A 20,214-nucleotide genomic window follows, 5' to 3' on the forward strand; every position below is an offset into this window, starting at 1 on the left:
CCTGACCTGAGGACTACCTCTTAGCCAAATTTCAAGTAATTTTGTTCAGCCGTTCGGGCTGTACCTTCGACTAAAGGTCCTACGGGAAATTGCATGGGGAAAACGCGTTTTGGGACCCCCCTTTTTTCTCGGCCCCCGCTTGACGAATCACCCCGAGACTTTCAGGGTAGGAGCTGAGCGGAGCGCTCCATTAGTTTTGAAAATTTCGCGAGGATTCGTCAACCGGCGCCAAAGTTATTCAAAATAGAATTTTGAGATTTCCTATGGAAACACGGTCCTAACTATAACTATCTACTGGCGACCGCCAGTAGATAATATATATATATATATATATATATATATCTATATCTATATATATATATATCTATATCTATATATATCTCCATCCATCCATCGGTCGCCAGTAGGTAGTTATAGTTAGGACTTATTATCCATAGGAAATCCGCAACATTCTATTTGGAATAACGTTGGCGCTGGTTGACGAATCTTCGCAAAATTTTCAAAACTGGTGGGGCGCTCTGGTTCGTTCCTATCCTGAAAGTCCCGGGGGTGATTCGTCAACCGGGGGCCGAGAAAAAACGGGGGTCCCAAAACATGTTTTCTTCATGCAATTTTCCATAGGAAACTTTAATCGGAGCTACAGCCCAAACTGCTGAACGGAATTACACCAAATTTGGCAAAAAGGTAGCCATTGGTTCAGTGTCATGCCTTTTGGTTAAATGGTGTAAATCCGTTCAGTAGCTCCTGAGAAAATCAAAAGTAAAATCACATATATATTTGGGCGGAGCCTAACCACACATCTCATTGTGAGATCTGATTGGCTGTCAGCACTACATCCAAGAAGTGTTGGCAGCCATCTTGGGATCAATATACATGATAGCACCTCATTAAAAAGCATTGCAGTTAATAGAAGGTTTTAAGACTTTAGTTACATTTTAAATCATTTGTTGATGGTACCATACTAATTTTAGGAATTGTGGTGTGTTCTAAGGTGATTTTACCATGTGAAAAAGCCTTCTGCTGGGATATCATGAATCATGTGTGAGAGAAAACTATTTTCTCATGCTTTTCCCACAGAGGTTTGAAAGGTGATCTATAAGCTAAACTGAGAGCATATTTTCTGTAAATTCACATTATCCTTCTCAGTCATGTGAGAATGAAGTCTGACATTCTCAGTAAAACATGTACATCCAACAAGGGCAGAGACACAGTTGATTCCTTTGTGTTCTACTGCAGCTTCCCAGAGTGTTCTAAAGAACAACTAGAGCGCTAACAGTCCTACTTATGATAAACGTATGGCAGATCTGAAGCCATCTTGATTGGAATAAAGTGGTAACTCTTAAAACATTTAATTTAAAAAGGAATAAAATGAGGGGGTTCATTTTGCCATAGAAAGTATGATTAATGCTGAAGAAAGAAAAATTAGGGCACATTTTGAGTGACTTCTCAAATCTTCTTCTATTTCATTAAAAAATTCTGAAATGCAGACTGAAACATGCACTTTCAATACCACCAGCAGACTTCCGTGTTGAGCAGTAGCTTTACTACAGTGATCTAATGAGCAACTAGAGTGCTAACATTCTAAATTGATGGCAAATGTGTGACACATCTGAATGCCTTCTTGATGGAATCAAAGTAAAAAACTGAAAGTATTTCCTACTGAGGAGACTGCAGTAAATGAGGAAATAAGGAAACTTCATAACAAATAAGTCTCCCAAGATGGCCACCAGAGACAAAAGAGCCCAAATGTAGCACAAATATCACCCAGATGTAGCCCAAGTATAGCCCAATGATAGAAGTGTGCAAAACACTTTTTATTTTTGTGTTTTTGCAGTTTTATATAGTGCAGACTTGTCAGGTATTGGAGTGCTTTACATGAGCCTTGGTTACATCACACAAGAACAAATTCATTTTGGTTGTAGACATGGGGAGATTGTGATTTGACCAGAATCACAGAATGTCGAGCTGAAGCAGAAACTCCAACCTGGTTCCCCAGTTGCAAAGTCTGCAGCTCTGGAAGTAACAGCACATCCTCTCCCCTATGTGCAATATTTAATCAAGTGGTCAACTGGATAAAAAAACATAAAGATAACAAATAATTTAAAACGTGCTTTGTCGCTATTTGAAAATATGTCCTCATTTTAGTTTTATAGAGCACTAACCATAATTTTGATGCAAATAAGACCCTCTCATATATGTAATTTCTAAAGGAAATGCTCTAGGTATTACTGTTTTGATTACATCAAGATGTCAGGCGTTCCACACTTTTGTAATAAATATAGAATGTTAGCAATCTAGTAGTTCATTAGGATACTGTTGAGAGGCAGAGGCCAGGGGCACGGACTCTGAAAATTGAAGGCAGGTAGGAGGGTGCAGAGGCAATAATTTGACCACACTAGGCAGGCAGGAAGGGCAGTGGCAGCACAACAGACTATGGAGGGCAGTGGAAAGGGGGGCAGGGGCAAAAACCAACAATACAAGACTGGCAAGAGAGGCTGTGGCAATATAATAGACCATTGTGGGCAGAAGTAAGAGGCAGTGGTAGTACAACCATACTTGCCAAAAGACCCGATTCAGCCAGGAAACGTCCAATGTTTTTAAGCTCAAATGGGCTTTATTTGATCTTTCTCCTGTCTACAATCTCCTCTTTTTCAATGTAACTCAAAGGGGAAAATCAGTACCCCATTTTTTTTTTCAAAATCTCCCTCTTACCAAGTTCAAAATGTTCGCAAGTATGGTACATTGGATCATGCAAGGTAGGAGGAATTTGGGTAGGGACATGGACTCGGATAACAGAGGACAGGAGGGACATGGAGGGGTGCACCAAACTGACCCTACAGGGCAGGCATCAGGGTTTGCAGCAGCACAATACACCACACCGGGCATGCGGGACGGGAGTGCAGCACACCAATCCATAGAAAGCAATCGGGAGGGGACAGGACCATGCACATGGACAACAGAGGGGAAAGAGGCAATGGTAGCTAGCTAACCATAATGGACAGACAGGATAGAAAGCTGCAGCATAACAGACCATAAAGGGCAGGAGGGACGGATCAGGGGCATTACAATGGAACAGACAAGCCAGGAGGGAGGGAATAGGGGTCTGCACATGGAAACAGAGGGCTGGGGGCAAGGGGGCAGGGCAGGAGCAGCAAGATGACCATGGAGGTCAGGCAGGATGGGCACTAGAAGCAAGACACACCATGGAGAGCAACAGTGAGACTACGATGGCATACCATGGAGGGAAGGTGGGAGGGGGTCAGGGGCAGCTAGCTGACCACACAGGGAAGGTGGGAGGGGCTGTGGCAGGACAGAAGACCATGCATGGCAAGCAGGAGGGATAGTGGCAGCACAATGGCTATGATGAGCAAAAAGGAGGGTGCAGGGGCATGCACAAAGGACCATGGAGGATAGAAGGGAGGTCAGGACCTGGGCACAGACAAGAGAGTTCAGGGGAAGGGGCCTCACAACAGACCACGCGGGGCAGGCAGGAGGAGCAGTTGCAGCACAACAGACCAGGGAGGGCAGAAGGGTGTGGCAGTAAAATGGACCATGGAGGAAGGGGATAGGGACATGGAATGTGGACAGGCAGGGTGGAGGTGGCAGGGACAGGTTACAGTCTTCTGACAATGCTTGGCAGGTGGGAGGGGAGTGGCAGCTCAACAGAATACTCAGGGTAGATAGGAGTGGCAGGTCCATGGAACATGGTCGGCAAAAAGGATGGCGCAGGGGCATGCACGAAGACATCGGAGGGCAGGGGGAAGGAGAATAGGGGTAGCAAGCTAAGCACAGAGGCTAAGCAGGAGGTCAATGATGGGGCATAGAATTGGGCAATGGAGGACAGGAGGTGTGGACTGGTACATCATGCTAAATGGAGGGCAGTGGCAGCACATCAAACCATGCATGGCAGGAGGGAGGAGCCTACTCCATGGATTCAGACAACTGAGGATAGGGAGGAGGTGGATGGGGCAGCAAGCTAACGGTTCAGAGAAGGCGGGTATTAGGAACTTTGTTATTAAAATGTGTGTCTGTGCGAACTACTTAAAATATGATATAGTATATAGTCCTGAGAGCACGATTGAAAATGAAAACTAGATATAGTGTATGGTATAAACTATGCACCTAAAAGTGTGATATAAGATGAACCGGGGCGTGAAATATAATATGCAATACATTGTGCGCAATGACCGATTCATTGTAGAGCGCGAGAAAGCACAGGCACTAGCGCGTACTATGGGATATGCATCTTGGAGTGTAATATACACAGGGCAGTGTTGTGTAACCTAGCTAGTCTCTAAAGGTGTAATATAAAATATGTGCTGGGGAGTGTAACATTGCATATGCACTGTGACAAAGATATGGATCCCAGATTGTAATATGTATGGCATAGTGCTTTGCGTTATAACATAGGCATGGAGGAAGGCACATTAGATGGGGCAATATAACCCGTGCGAAGGCAAGTGTGGCATTACATATTCACAGGGTGGTGTTACAGTGCACATGGGCTAGAGAGTGTCATAGCATACGCACTAGCTGATGGAATACAACAGAGGTGTGTGGCGCTCGTCGGGCACTGCTGGGTGTAACACAGCATTGGGCTCAGCCAGGAGCTTGCTGTGACTCTCAAGTGAGGTTCGTCTCCTTTCCAGAGAGTAAAATAAAAAGTATTACACGTCCGTATTAAATGTGCCCGTCAATAGCTACCAATTTTTGTATAAATAAACGACAAGGGTGTCTACTTGGAGAGTACCCACCGGCGGGGGCGCCGGGATTAGGTACGGTAGGGCGTCGGACACGTCAGAGCTTCACTAGCGGTGTAAATACATTCCACGTGGATTCATTGTATGCATAGTCGCCTTTTAATGAATATCACGCAAATCGTCATAGTGATGGGAACGTATAGTTTGTCCAGCGTGTCCTAGGTGTTTCTATAAATATATATTTTTTAAATAATAAAAAACAAAGGCCGGCCCCGGGGGATGGGGTCCCCGGGGCCGATTAAGGCCTCAGGAGGGGGGCCACGCAGCCCCCTTCCAAATGTTTTTTTTTCTGGAGGGGGGTCCCAGGGCCAATACATTAGAAAAAGAAGGGGGGGGCACACAGCCCCCCTTTTTAAAATAAATAAATAAAAGACCGGCATCGCGAAGGAAGGCCATGCCCCCTCCTTGCAGCACTCTGGCGAGTTGTAAGTTGGGGAATTAATTCCCCTTCACTACTGAGGGTCCCTGAGGGCCAACTACCCCAACAGGTATCTCCAGTATGCGCCAGGGAGCTGCGTTGCAGACAGGTGTTCTGGGGCCACGCCCCTTTTTACACCTCTCTGCAACGCAGCTCTGTGGCACTTACTGGAGGTACATAGTGGGCTAGTTGGACCCTAGGGACCGTCAGGATTCAAGGGGACTTAATCTCCCAACTTAAAACGGCCATAGGGCGTGTTTACACAGTGGGGAAGGGAGGGGACGGGGCCTGAGGTGATGTGTGCAAACATGCCCTGTGGCTCGTTTTAAGAGGTAGTTTTAATCCCCCTGCCCTATTATATACTAGGGGCTTACAGAGGAGGTCATGCTAATCACAAGGGGACACCAACGCATAGTGTTCCCTAGTGTATGTAGGTGTTTTCACTGTATTCTAAGTGTCTTTTAACATAGCCCTTGCTCTAGGACTGGTTAGTCAGACTCGGTTACCACCAGTGTCCGTCTGGAAAAAATTGAGGGTACAGGAGGATTTTGCAACAAGGCTTCTTTCTGCTCTTCTGTTTGTTCTTTCTGCACGTTCAGATGGCCATACAACTTAGGGTGTGACTAACCCTGTGCAACTGAAGTCCGCGCCACGTGGTAGTAGGCCCCTGACGGCCATATAGCTCAGGGTGCGACTAACCCTCTGTGCAACTTTTCTTGGACTCTTTATGATTGAGACCCGTGGAGCGTCCGCCATCCAGTCATCACCGACAATAAAGGATGTGACGTTGTCGATGCATTATATTTGCGTGGTCACATGGCCTGTGACGCATGTGCCGGATGGGTGTGGTGTGTGTGTGCAAACCTGCCCTCAGGGAGTGGCCGTGACATGTTGACAACTAGACCACTGACCTGCACAGCAACAGCGAGTACGCCTGCGACAGGTAGCTATGTAGGGGTGTGAAAACGTGTTTTCTCAATCGATTTTCCATAGGAAACTTTAGATAAGGCTACAGGGCAAACTGTTGAACGGAATTATGCCAAATTTGGTAGGGAGAAAGGTCATGGTCCAGAAAGCGCGCTTTCTTGCATCGAGTGAAAATATAAAAGAAAGGTCCCGGGGGGCAGTTTAATATACCGGAGCTCTGTCTGTGTGAGATGACACTTTCATGCTCCCTCTTCCCAACATCGCCACTTTGCAGCTATAGCTTTAGAAGCCAGTCCGTCGGCTCGCAGCTCTCTACCTTTGTGAGCTAGTACTCTGCTGTGCCTGTACCTCTGCGAACTACAACGCTGCTGTTCCTTTGGGAGCGGACGGCTCGTAGTACTGCGTCTGAGAGTCGACCGGACGGGCCGCAGTTGTCCCTCTGCGAGCCTGGGTGCAAACTGTTCATAAGTCACACTACATAAGCACTGAAAAGCCATTTTGTGATTCAGTCCGCCAGCTGGCATCTGTCCGAGGCATTTCTGAAAAGATACCGGAGTACTTTCTGTGAGAGATACCCGTTTCACGCTGCCTCTCCCCACATCAGCAGGTAACGCACCCTCTTCCCACATTACCAACATACCCCCAACAACTGTTTTGGGCCCGGAATTGTCCCTGTGCAGTTGGACAAACAAGAATCTTAGTCGGGTATAGATTTACATTTGAAACATTTTATTTAAACAAAAAAACAACAAATAAAACTGAAGGGAGTCTGGTGCTGTGGTCGCTGTCACGAAGTTGGGGTTACTGTCATTCAGGACTCAGGACACAGTTCCACATGTGGGATCGGCTTGTATTGAACAGGGTTAGTGGCACCACGTGTCGCCGGCCTTGCATATGGAAATATGCCTGACTGATCAAAGGGAGTCTGGTGCTGTGGTCGCTGCCACGAAGTTGGGGTCACTGCCATTCAGGACTCAGGACACAGTTCCACATGTGGGATCGGCTTGTGTTGCACAGGGTTAGTGGCACCACGTGTCACGGCTTGTGTTGAACAGGGTTAGTGGCACCACGTGTCAAAAATTGGAATTGCGAGCTTTAGGATATTAAAGTTACAAAATATCACTTTTTTCAAAATTACTGAGAAAAACAGGTTTTATGAACAGTATAATTAGAAATTAGTATTTAAATAATCTTTGAAATTCACAAAAAAACATACGTCTCAGGAACATTAAAGTTAGAAATTAGTATTTAAAAAACAAATCAAATTTACTGAAAAAACGATTGCCACATTTCCCAACATTGAGCTATTATATGGCTAAGGGACCATGCCGTTTTTGGAGGGTTCGCTGTCCTGTTCTGCGCTGCCTTGGTGGTAGTAGGTTTCTGGGACGTTCTAGTTACTTGGACATTTGACTCCTATAAAAACCAGAGAAATTCGCCTGTTATAGTTAGTTGAGCTAACTATAACTTGCGCGCCCGCAATGCACTGGTGATGACGTCACATATTCCATCACTGATGACATCACTGATGACATCATCCAGTGAATGTGTGTTTCTGTAAAGTTTAAATATTTTTCATATATATCTATGCCAAGGTGTATTGAAGAAAGAGTGAATTTACAAGTCCCTGAATGGATTATTTAGTAGGTGCATGACTGACTGTACAAGTGAGTGATTGAACATGTGTTACTGAATGTATGGGTTAGTGACTAAACTGTGTGTAAGTCTGTATTAGTGTCTCAGTTGGTGTATAAGCGACTGTATGGGTTGGTGAGTAGCTACATGAGTGTCTAAATGGGTTATTAATTTGTTGTCTGAGTATCTGTATGAGTGCCTGAGTCTGTGTGTGTGTGTGGGTGGGTAGGGGGGTGTGTGACTGTGCATACATGTCTGAGAGGGTGATTCACTGGTTGTATGGATTCAAAAGTGCATCTGTGTTGGGCTGTATGGGTGAGTTAGTGTGTGTATGGGTGTGTTGGTGAGTGAATGAATGTCTCACTGGTATATGTGTGAGTAATTACATATGTAGTATATAAATGACTATACGTGAGAGTAAATTATTTGAAGAGTGGGTGTATAAAAGAGTGTCTGCTTGTATCAGTGATTGTATAAGACAGTAAGTATGTGTTAGTATCTGCATAAATAAGTGATGTGGTGTGTATAACTGTACACATGAGTAAATGGGTATGTGATTGATTATTTGCATGACTGACTAGGTGTGTGAGTAACTCCATGGATGAGTGGTGGACTGTGACTGTATGTATAGGTGTATGAGTGCATATTATAGTACTGTATTGATGAGTAACTGCATGTATAAGTGAGTGGATGTGAGTGTAGACCTAGGAAATAGTGGGTGGTATGTAGTATCTGGCATTGTTGTGTGTATGGTTTCAATAATAGTAGTCTGTATTTTAGAGTGCGTGTATCAAATTTTATATTAGGCCATCAGTATGTGCATCAGATTATCATGTAGTTGATGTCATCAGTGATGTCATTTGAGATGTCATCAGTGATGTCATGAGTGATGTCACTGACCATGTCATGAGTGATGTAAAATGTGACGTCATCACCAGTGCTCAAGTGATAGTTTGCTCAACTAACTATAACAGGTGAGTTTCTCTGGTTTTATGAGTCAAATGTCCAACTAACTATAACGTCCCTGAAACCTATGGTTTTTTCAGTCAATTTCAAAGGTTTTTCAAATGTTAATTTCATATTTTAATATTTATAAAACCTATATTTTTTTCTAGGTTTTTTGGGTTATATTTTGGAACTCTATTATCCTTTTTTTTTTTTTTAATTTGAAAAATATGTAATGTTTTATATCTTCCAAAAAAAGTATGTATATTGTTTTGTTTTTTTCCAGAAAACTGAAGTCCCGTACCGGTAGTGTACCAAGCTCAATCAGCAGGTGAATCCTATCCGTCATATTGCTAAACTCGTAAACGATGCGCGTTTTGTATCCAACGGGTTCGTGGCACCGCGTCCCACGTAACATCATATACGTAGGTGGTTGCGCCAGCTGCTACTTTGGGGTGCGACGGGTACGCAGTACCAAGCCGCGCCTTACGTCATGTACGTATGGGGTCACGCCCGCTGCGCGTTGCGTATGCGACGAGTGCACGCTGCCATGCCCTGTGTTACGTCATAGACATATGCTGTCGCGCTGGGGACGCCTTTCCCTCATTTTTTTCGTCTCAAAACTATATCTAAATATGTTTAAAGTGTATATGAGAACAAGCAATAGTCTAAAATATTTTAAACATTTATATATTTCTAACTGTAATAAATTTATATTATGGTAAATATATTTTCTCAAAATCGGCTTCCTTGCGCGCTCGGTGCGCGATTGCCATGTGGCCTTAAAGAAAAGCATTTGATTGGTTCATAACATTTCCTATTGTAACAGTTGGAGGACCCCACCCATTTTAGTCAATCTCTCTACAGCGTTTGATGAGCGACTCCTCTTTTGCTTACAGAGGTTTTTTGAAAACTTTTTCCTATATACACATATCTGACACTACACACAGCATGCAACCATCATCTTCATCAATATTCATGCTCTATAAAGTAGCCTTCCACCTGTGATAGCCATGCATTTAAAAGCTACATAACAGAACTTTTCCCCACTGCCAGAGGTAACGCTGTCCACAGCACAATGTAATGTGGTACGGCCCAGGGGCAGTATCGTGCATAGATAATGAACACACGGACACAGATAGATAGTGGAAGTGGGTACGGGCCCGTGCGCTTGACTCCTTTTTATTATCAGGGTCACATATCCAGTGACGTCTGTGCTGAATGTGTGTGGGGTGAGTGTAAACCAGCCCTCAGGGAATGGTTGCTGCCAGCATCAACTACAATAGTAATCATTCGATCACACACAGAGATTCAGTAATAAAAGGGTCAATAGTTTGTGCTGCAGTAAGGTAGGGACAGTAGATGTGAAATAATACACAAAAGATTCTATCGTAAAAGAACCATAATTTGTGGTATACTGAGTTACAGGCAGTAGATCTAAAATAATACACAAAAAGATTGTATCATAAAGGCTCCATCAGTATTAGTGCACTCAGATAGCCACATCAAAAGCATTCAGCATGTGCACAGCCAGCGATGATCCGTGCTGCGGGCGGACCGTACTAGGAGCCTGTTGCCTACAACACTACATCTTCTGCAATAGCGACTCGATCTGAATTGTAAACACTGCTGTCTGCAGTGTAGGCCAGAGAGCGGTCAGCAAGAGCCCACAGCCACGTGGCGTTGACTTGAGCTGCCCATTTTGTCATACGCGAAGCAAGAAAAACCGTGTGCGGACCCTGCGATGATACGTATGCGTAGTGCGGACAGAGCGCACTGGAGCAATGTCTTTTGCCTACAGGACTGCGTCATCTACAATAGCGACTCGATCTGAATTGTGAACACTGCTGTCTGCAGTGTAAATTGAAGGCAGTAGTGAGCACAGTCTTCCATGAATACTTTTTCTCACTTCCTCTTCACAAAATACAACAACATAAATTACCCAAAACTCTGCAATAAATAAATCAAAACAATTCGAATTGCGATCTCTGCTGTCCACTGTTATTCAGTGTTCTTTACCACTACCAAGAAGAATTTGGTCATTGTGCTAGACCTATAAGTCATCTTAAAAAACTTCTTCAAGCAAGTATACTAAAACGCTATTGTGTATATTTCAATAGACGTTGTTAGTTGCCTACTGGATTCTGTAATTAAACAATCACCACTCAATCTGAATTGTAAGCCCTGCTGACCACAGTGTAGGCCAGAGGCAATGGTCATTAATGCCTCATAGCCACGTGCCGTTGGATTCAGAAGCACAGAGTTGGTTGCACCTGATCGGAGGGGGTACACACAAATCATCACAAGCTAACTTCTGACATCCTGAATCACAGAATCAAGACCCTGTTTCACTGTTTGGACCTGCTGTACCGCGGTGTAGTCAAGCGACTGCAGTCAGCCAACCCCAATAATCATGTGCAGCACTTAGCTACGGAAGCACAGAGTCTGATGCACGTCAACGCAGGAACTTCTGTGAAAACCAACAAGCAGCAGGTAATATCGGACATCGTCCATTGTGGGATCAAGACACCGTTCCACTGTTGGGACCTAGAGTTGGTTACACCTGGTCGAAGGGAGTACCTTCATCTCCACTCACAGATGCAGTTCTAACATCGTCCGTTGTGGGATCAAGACGCCGTTTCACTGTTCGGACCTGCTGTACCGCGGTCTACTCCACGGACTGCAGTCAACCAAGCCCAATAATCATGTGCAGCAGTTAGCTACGGAAGCACAGAATGTGATGCACCTCAATGGAGGGAGTTCTGTGAAAAACAAGCAGAAGGTAGTATTGGACATCGTCCATTGTGGAATCAAGACACTATTCCACTGTTGGGACCTAGAGTTGGTTACACCTGGTCGAAGGGAGTACCTTCATCTCCACTCACAGATGCAGTTCTAACATCGTCCGTTGTGGGATCAAGAGCCCGTTTCACTGTTCGGACCTGCTGTACCGCGGTCTACTCCACCGACTGCAGTCAACCAAGCCCAATAATCATGTGCAGCAGTTAGCTACGGAAGCACAGAGTCTGGTGCACCTCATCAGAGGGAGTTCTGTGAAAACCAAGCAGCAGGTAATATCGGACAACGTCCATTCGGGGATCAAGACACCGTTCTACTGTTGGGACCTAGAGTTGCTTGCACCTGGTCGAAGGGACTACCTTCATCTCCACTCTCAGATGTAGTACTAACATCGTCCATTGTGGGATCAAGACACCGTTCCACTGTTGGTACCTGTTGGACTACTGTGTTAGTAGTATACAGAGCACTCCACGGTGCTGGGCCTCAGGCTGGGCGCTGTCTGCCTGTGTCGCGGTAGCCAGCGTTGACCTCAGGAGCCTTCCCAGCTCGCAGACCTCAGCCCAGGAGCTTCCGCCGGCACGTGGTCGGCCCTCTTTCACATACGGCGGTGTCGAAAGGTGAATTTTGGGGCATATGTGCTTCGCAGCGGCCATGACGGTTTCTGGGTACCAGCAGGCTGAGCGCATTATTCCCACAGCCACCTTCGCTCACGGCGTCAGCCTCGTGGCGGTGTAAGCTGCGCAGACCTGACAGACATGTTCGCCATTCCGGAAGAGAACCACACCCAGAGAAACATGCCTTTTATTCATACCCCTACGCTAGCCAAGCCAGCCCACTACGCTAAAGATTTGGGGGGGAGGGGGCACGTATGCGCTATGTTTTCGTAATCTTCCCTACTGACTGTACTATCATGGTTGCGTCCACTGTCCACTTCACTCAATAGACCATTAGTGTATGTTGACATGTACATGTCTGTGCTCTGCATACTGAAGTCTGTCCAGCACATCCCCTCAACACTTTGCATTGTATACTTTTATAATCGTGGATCACTTGCCACCTTCGCACATACTGTGCTCCCATCTCGCCCCGCATTCTGCATTGTGTGGCAGAGGTGCATGTTTGGTTTGTGTACATGGCTAGCCACGGTTCCCACAGTACGTAGTGTCTGCTAGGTGTACATGTTGTTAGTCATTTTGTATGTGATTATATATGGTAGCGTGTTTATTTACGACCAGTGGTTTCTCCCATTTACATATCGCTGTCTTAAAGAGGATACCGAAGTTTTTCTCACAGGTGAAAAGTGGGACCACAATGGCAGTCATTCATTACTATGCAAGAATGTCCAACTGCACGACGCTTCTATGCATACAGCCCCCAATTTTGCGTGCTTTCTTAAAAGCACGCCAACTCCCACAATCAGACCAACATTCACACAGCTTTCTAACGGCAGTTATCTGCTTCTTAATAACATGGACTGCTACGCAATGTGAGCTGGCATACCGTATGTCCTTGCTGTTTCAAACCGGATAACGTCCTTTGGCAATCTCTATTCCCACCCACACAAAGTAACTCCCAAAGTTCAACTTGGCCTTCAATACCTACTTTGAAAAGATTTTATTAAACGGAGCAAACTGAAAGTGCTTTTGTTTCAAACAGAAGTGTCCCTCACTTCTCCAAAAGTAATTTATTGACTGCAGATAGCACGAACTTCAAGTAAAATACACTCCCTTTTAAATACGAACCTCCCATTACACTTTGTGAATTGTTACACAATTTTCAACACATAGGACATTTAAGGTCTGGCACACTTTTTTAACACTGTCTCCTCCGGCCTTCAACTGTTTTTAGTCTAATACCAGACTTCATTCATGCGATCATCTCTGGAATAACAGCAACAGTGCGCATAATTCTCGCTCTGTTTGCGGCCATCCTACTAATATTTTAGCTAGTTAAAAATGGCTGCGCTCTCAGTGGTAACGAGCATGTCCGGCAGAATATGCCTCTATGCGAAGCTACACCAATACCGTGAAAAAATGGAACAACTTTTCGGTTGCCTGCCTCTATCTATTATCGGAGCCAGCTACAACATGACATTTATTTACACATATACAATCGGCGTGCAACCATCTCTTTTTTTGCAAAACTTGCCCTATCGACTGGTGAATGGATCTATGCCTTGCCAACATCCCAGCAAACGCTCCCGATATCCAGCAGGTAATGGAGTATCTTGAAAAGCATGAACTTGATTGTTCGGGCAGTGGAGCAATGGCGGATGCAACGCAAAAAGGTATCCTGACGGAATGAGATTTCTGTGCAGACGCGATAGATCTCCTGCAACGTGCGACCTTTGACACCATCGCAGATTGCATGCCAATTCAAATTGCCGCTCCAACATTCGAGGAACATTACTGTTACTTCAAGGATATGAATTGTATTGCTTCGCTTTTCTCACACGATGGCAACAATCGCCTCTTGGAACATTACGCATCTCAAGTCGATGAAGAGCTTCCGGACTGCACTCTCCAAGTTTTGCAATTAATTCACTTTATTCTTGGATTGATTTTTTTCCAACTTTTTTGACTTTTTCCTATTAAATTTTTTAATACACTTCAATTGAACTATTTTCATATAATAACTTTCTAAGTATGCTTATGCATTTGAACTCTGTTTTCATTATTGGCCCTTAAGTCTCCACACTAACCAGGGATGGATGATTTATGGCCTATGCAAATACGCTCTTTACTTGCTAAATTAGCCTAAACCCGACATCCATTTTGAAACCATATCTATTCTTTGTACACACGTGTCTCTGCCTGCCTGTTATCCACGAAGCCCTTTCACACAAATTAGATCATCCTCAGCCTCTGCTCACGAGCTGGCGATCAAGACAAAAAAACAAGCCATTGTTTAGGAACTGGTTGGCACAGTGTGGTAATCGTATCCTACCTTTATTTTCATTCTACAATTTACAGTCATTCATGTCTAATAGGTATTGTTTGTCACATGGAACTGTAACATGTAATGTGGAATTGCCTGATGTAGGAGCTTAGGTTTGAATACAGTAGAAGCATTTGGAGTTTGCCTCAGCAGGATGCCTCCGCTCTTGCAGCAGTGGTTCCATCTATGGCACTTAAATAAAGACACTTTTTATATAACTTGCAGACTCCATCGCTTTATCCCACACAGCCACTTTCTTAAACACACCTGATTTCACCATTTGTCTTCTGTGGCATTGCAACATTCTGCATTATATTCTTCATGATTATTTCTTTATTCCTGCTTGCTAAAACACTCCATTCGAGTCTTCAGACCGGTAGGGGTGAGTAGTTTGCTTCCCACTCCCGCTATAGTCTAAACCCATACTAACACCACTTGCACAGCTAGGCTACAGCGGGCAGTATGCTACAGCACCCAGAGCACATCACTTTACAGCAATTAGCTCACGGTTTCATCCCCGAGTGTACCGGCACCTCACCTCAGCACCATCTCACTCTGGGCAAAACAGCACTTTCACCCCGCTAGGGGTGAATACTTCGCTTCACACTCCCTGTGTAGCACACCCTAACAACCCCACAGAGCTCACAGCGCTATAGTCTAAACCCATACTAACACCACTTGCACAGCTATGCTACAGCGGCCAGTATGCTACAGCGCCCAGAGCACATCAGTTTACAGCAATCAGCTCACGGTTTCATCCCCGAGTGTACCGGCACCTCACCTCAGCACCATCTCACTCTGGGCAAAACAGCACTTGCACACCTCTAGGAGTGAATACATCGCTTCTCACACTGTGTAGCACACCCTAACCACCCCACAGACCTCACTGCACTCCAACCCTCCTCTTTCCTACTCTTTTTGCCCTCTTTTCCCCTTACTCGGTACAACGGAATCACAAAATGGCAGCCAACACTTCCTAGGTGCAACCGCTTGCACCGCTCGCAGCCAATAAGCAGCAAGCTCGTGCTCCTAACCCCTCAGCCAATTAGAAGGCAGAATTCCCAAATATCGATATTTGTAAATTTCGATATTTCTCAAACTGTGAACGGATTTACACCAAATAAACAAAAGCGTGCTTTCTAGACCAAGATCCTTCTCCCTGCCAAAGCTGGGGTAATTCCCCTTTTTTCTCGGCCTCCCCTTGACGAATCACCCCCAAACATCCAACATAGGAGCTGATATTAACAAAGAATCGGTTTGGAAAATTTCATGAAGATTCATCAAACGACGCCAAAGTTATAAGCAAAACAAAAAATGCTCTTCCTATAGAAACTTGGTCCTAACTATAACTACTGACTGGTGACTGCCAGTAGGGAGGCAGGGAGATATATATATATATATATATATATATATATATATATATATATATATATGTGTGTGTGTGTGTATATGTGTCTTTGTGTGTGTATATGCATGTATATACGTGTGTGTATATGCATATGTATAAATATGTATTTTGTATATGCTCCGGGGTCCCCGCAGGTGGGTGGGACTATTCAGTGCTTATGACTTTCAGTATACCCCTGAAAGAGAACTGGAATTACAGGTATGTAATTTATCCTTAATGCTATCAACTTAATCCGAAATTTCTATTTAATTGTCGACCATGTTCTTGTTAAGTAAATATTTTTGCCTGTTTTGTTAAATAATATTCCATGAAATATTTGTTTTTAAGTCCCAAAGCTGAGCGTGGTGGACCTGGCATGCTGGTACTTGCGCCCACCCGTGAGCTGGCACTTCAAGTGGAAGCAGAATGTGCGAAGTATACCTATAAAGGGACAAAAAGGTAATTCTTTTTTCAGAATGGACAAGGATTTATTGATTAAACTAATTCCTGCTCGGTTGCTAACGAAGTACTGAACGCTAAAATGTATGGCATCACACTGTGGCCCTTCCTTGCTTTTTCTCGTTTGTTTTACTCAAAGCAAGAATTAAGTAGAATAGTTAGCTAGAGTTTAGTCACTGTTGGTCCAGTTTGGTAGACCACTTGACCATCTTCCTTTACCTCCACTCCAACTCTTGACATTGGCATTGCAGCTTCCAAAACCAGCCTTCCTATACCAACTGGCACTGGACCAGCTGTCACTCCTGATCTTTGTTCTGGGTGTATTAGCTGGACCTATCGTAGTGATTCCTTTGTGTACCCATCTTCCAAGCCCCTTCCTCGCCAAGATTTCAGCTTAGGGAAATGTGAACTGACTTGAAACTGATCCGGAGACTGGTTCTGCAGACTACATGGATCTGTATCGTACCATGTGCTGCCATGCTGTAATAGCCAGAGCTTAAGAGATGCTGCCCATCGGTTACTGGTACGTTTTATGAAGAATGAGTTGATGTTGGCATTGGTTCCAACAACCACTCACTCATGAAAGTCAGACATGACGATAAAGCCACAGGTTGTCCTTTCTTTGTTGATGACACTGCTGTCTCAAAGTCTTGCATCTTGGAATCTCTTGATGGCAAACACATTGGTGCTGAAAGCTTTAATGTCCAACTGTGAACCCCAGAGGTGCAAGAATGTGTGGAGCCATGATGATTCCTCCTATGTTTTCTCTCCCTTTATCTACCTTTCTAATTATTCTTTTCACAGCAGGAGCCCTGGGCAGTAGTGGAGGTCATGTCCTTTTTTCTCAGCATCATCTTTTCTTCTGCTCTGAGATTTTCTAGTTTTCCTCTCAGGTGAATATCTTTCCTGTCCTTCTAAGCTCTTTTTGACATTTTCTTACAGTGAGTGCAGTCCTTTATATTTTGAGAAAGTGGAAGGCAAACCACACAGAAATCATTATGATCTGAAGAAGCCTTTTTGCTGCCATATTTGGGACACATCAAAAATAGTGAAGTCATATTGAAGAGAAAAGAAAATGCAGTAAGATGGAAATTGACACAGGAATTCTCTTATACTCTTCCAAGAACATCAAATGAAGAAGTGGGAAGGATTCATTTCAGAAGAGAAGTACTCAGATAAATTGAGATTAAGAACCTCTGAAGTGTTCTGAGAACCAGTGAGCACAAGCCGGAAAAAAGGAACTGAGACTATGAGACAAACGGGTGTCTCTCCAAAATTTTCAATGGACATTAAGTGCATCAGGTGCACTTTTGATGCTACAAGCATCTTTCCCTTCATTGTTTTCTATGCAACTAAAGCAGGCGTTTATAGTAGCGTTTCTATTCTGACATGTTTCAAAATTAAATGCTGCAATGTGGTTTAGAATTAGAACTATACTATTGTATGTTTCTAGAGAAGAAATGCAGTTAAAACTGGCTTGTCGCAAACTTATGGAGCTGTCACCAGACTGAACAACATTAAGCTGGTTACCACGAACATCGCAAAAACATATATATCACACTCTCTCTCTCTCTCTCTCTCTCAAAAGTAGTACAACTGTCAGTTCGGCTGCTATGTTGCAAGTTTGGGCTGATGCATCAAGCAAGGGCGGAGAAAAAGGGGAAATGAGTTTTCTCCATGCACTTTCCCTCAGGGATTTTAAAAGCAAATACAGCCTTAACCGCTGGATGGAATTATATCCGATTTGGCAGAAAGCTGGCTCTTGGTCCAAAAAGAGCCCTTTTTATGTAAATTGATTCAGCAGTTTTGGAGCCACTAAAGGAAAAAGAAATATAGATATCTAGGAATGCAAATCCTTCGCCGATCAGCTGCGGTGGATCTGCGGATTGATGCTCCAAAACAAGGTCCTGACTAGCTAGCCACAACCTCAGAGAAAAGCTGCAGCCACCATTTTGTCTATTGGCTTGGTGCGGTAGGAAATAAAAGTGAAAAGTGAGGTAAGGGATCAGTATATAGGTATCCTAACCCCATAGGACAGATGGCTGGGCAGAAAATTGGCCCAAAAATTTTGGGCCGATCCTCTGATCCTTTGTGGGCCTCAGCGCGACCGCCAGTTTAAATATGTGACAGATCCAAGGATCCAGAGCCGAATGAAAAAGAAAAAAAAAATATACACACTGACTCAACCAACCCCAGGTGTGTTGGCAGCCTGTGGTGTTTCGCTGCAAGGCTTGGCTTTAGGCAAGGCCCTGCGGGCAATACCTCACAGTGCACGGCCCACACAAAGACGGTCTCTATCGCCTCTACTCTCAACATCAGGTAAGAGAGTGAAGATTTGGCATACTTTTTTTTTCTAAGACATTTAGAGACGGAGAGGGAAGGCTGCTCAAAATTCCAGCTCGTCTGAGGCAGTGATTCATCTGACAGACCCCACAAAAGATCAGGATCCTCTGACCATCTTCTGAGGGGAGTAAAGAGGCCTTGAAGGAACACCATAAAAAAAAAACTAACAAGAGAAACTTAAGTTAATCTCCACAGGGCGGCCTCTTCCAACCGTCTACTCTGTCTGCCAAAAAAGTGGAGCTAAAACATTCTTCCTCCTCAGAACCGTCGAGAACGAGAAATCCTCTCAGCACACCATTGACGATGACACCAGTATCAACAACTGCAACCGTCACCACAGTCTCGTCGATGAAAACATCATCATCAAGAACTTAAACTACGGCAGTGATAAATGCTCAAGGTGATCTCCTCCTCTAAATCACCATTGATGTATGAATTGCCTTTGACTCGTCCAACGACAAAGAAATCTCTATTGACAAACACATTGTCGACAGAAACACCATCGACAATTAAGCAGTCAGCAATGACATTGATGGCAGTGCCACCTTCAGCACTGTCGACAATATTGTTAAGGGGGATACTGACGACAGCCACATCATCATTGAAAGCACCGTCAACAACAGTACCGTCGACTAGGAAAATATTACCGCCGACGCCCCAGTTCACTTTTGTGTCGTCGTCGACAAGATTAAAAATGCCCAAAATAACCAAGAGTGCATGAAGTCCTGAAGCGACCTCGCCAAGTAAGGTCTCACCTTTACTTCCTAGCCATATACTGGATGTGGAAGAGTGTGATGATGGGCCTTTTGGGGATGCACACAGTCCAGTCCTCCAGAGCTCCAGGTGAAATACCAGGAGAAAGACTCGGATGATGACGATGAAAAGCAATACTACCAGTCATATTATGCCCCTCTGAGGTAGCATTATGAACCTTTCAAATATCACCCTCGTCCCCAGCCTAGACATGGCGATCTGCACATGCCCGCATCCCTAGTGCAAGATCTGCTAGCTATGCTGCAGGATTACACAATTAGATTTGCCAGATCCTCCACAGGACCAGCAAACAGTTCCACCCAGCCTGTTTCTTCTTCTACATCAAGAAACGTCCCTCCACCAATAACGCCTAGGATAGCACCTGCTTCCAATATCGCACCACCTTCAGGTGAGGAACATTCGTCCTCCGACTCTGAAAGAGAGCCCTGATCCTCAACAACCATGAGACAAATAGGATGTTTACACGGTCCCTACTCCATCCCCTCCGCCACCTCATCCTGCAGACTCTTCCCCCAGAGATGAGGGGTTTTCATAATCTGATGGACCGAGCTGCAGCACGATTTTATTTGCCAAATTCTGCCAAGCAGTCAGACTGTTTTCTTCACGATTTTAAAGAGCAAGCCAGAAAGTCTGTAAGATCCAACCCCATTGTATATCATATTTGGGATGAGGGGATAAAAATAATGAAAAATCCAGCTATGGTAGAACCACCTCTCCTCGCATAAAATATACGGCCATTGATGATTCTCCTGCTTGCCTCATCAGTCATCCCAAGCCTGACTCTAATTTCTCAAGTGGCGCAAAGGCGCTCCAAAAATCCCTCTGCACCC

The 20,214-nt window shown here is 44.5% G+C and overlaps 1 protein-coding gene across 2 annotated transcripts in view; it reads left to right on the forward strand.

Moving 5' to 3' along the window:
• The window catches only part of DDX43 (DEAD-box helicase 43), a 1,041,849-nt gene that overhangs the window by 218,978 nt on the left and 802,657 nt on the right, over positions 1 to 20,214 (forward strand). For both annotated transcript variants that reach the window (XM_085610941.1, XM_085610942.1), the window contains exon 8: positions 16,157 to 16,267. In XM_085610941.1, coding sequence (XP_085467067.1) covers positions 16,157 to 16,267 — 111 coding nt within the window. The remainder of the gene's footprint in view (positions 1 to 16,156; positions 16,268 to 20,214) is intronic.

This window comes from Triturus cristatus, chromosome 6 (assembly GCF_964204655.1).
Source record: "Triturus cristatus chromosome 6, aTriCri1.1, whole genome shotgun sequence".
In the NCBI taxonomy this organism is placed as follows: Eukaryota; Metazoa; Chordata; class Amphibia; order Caudata; family Salamandridae; genus Triturus; species Triturus cristatus.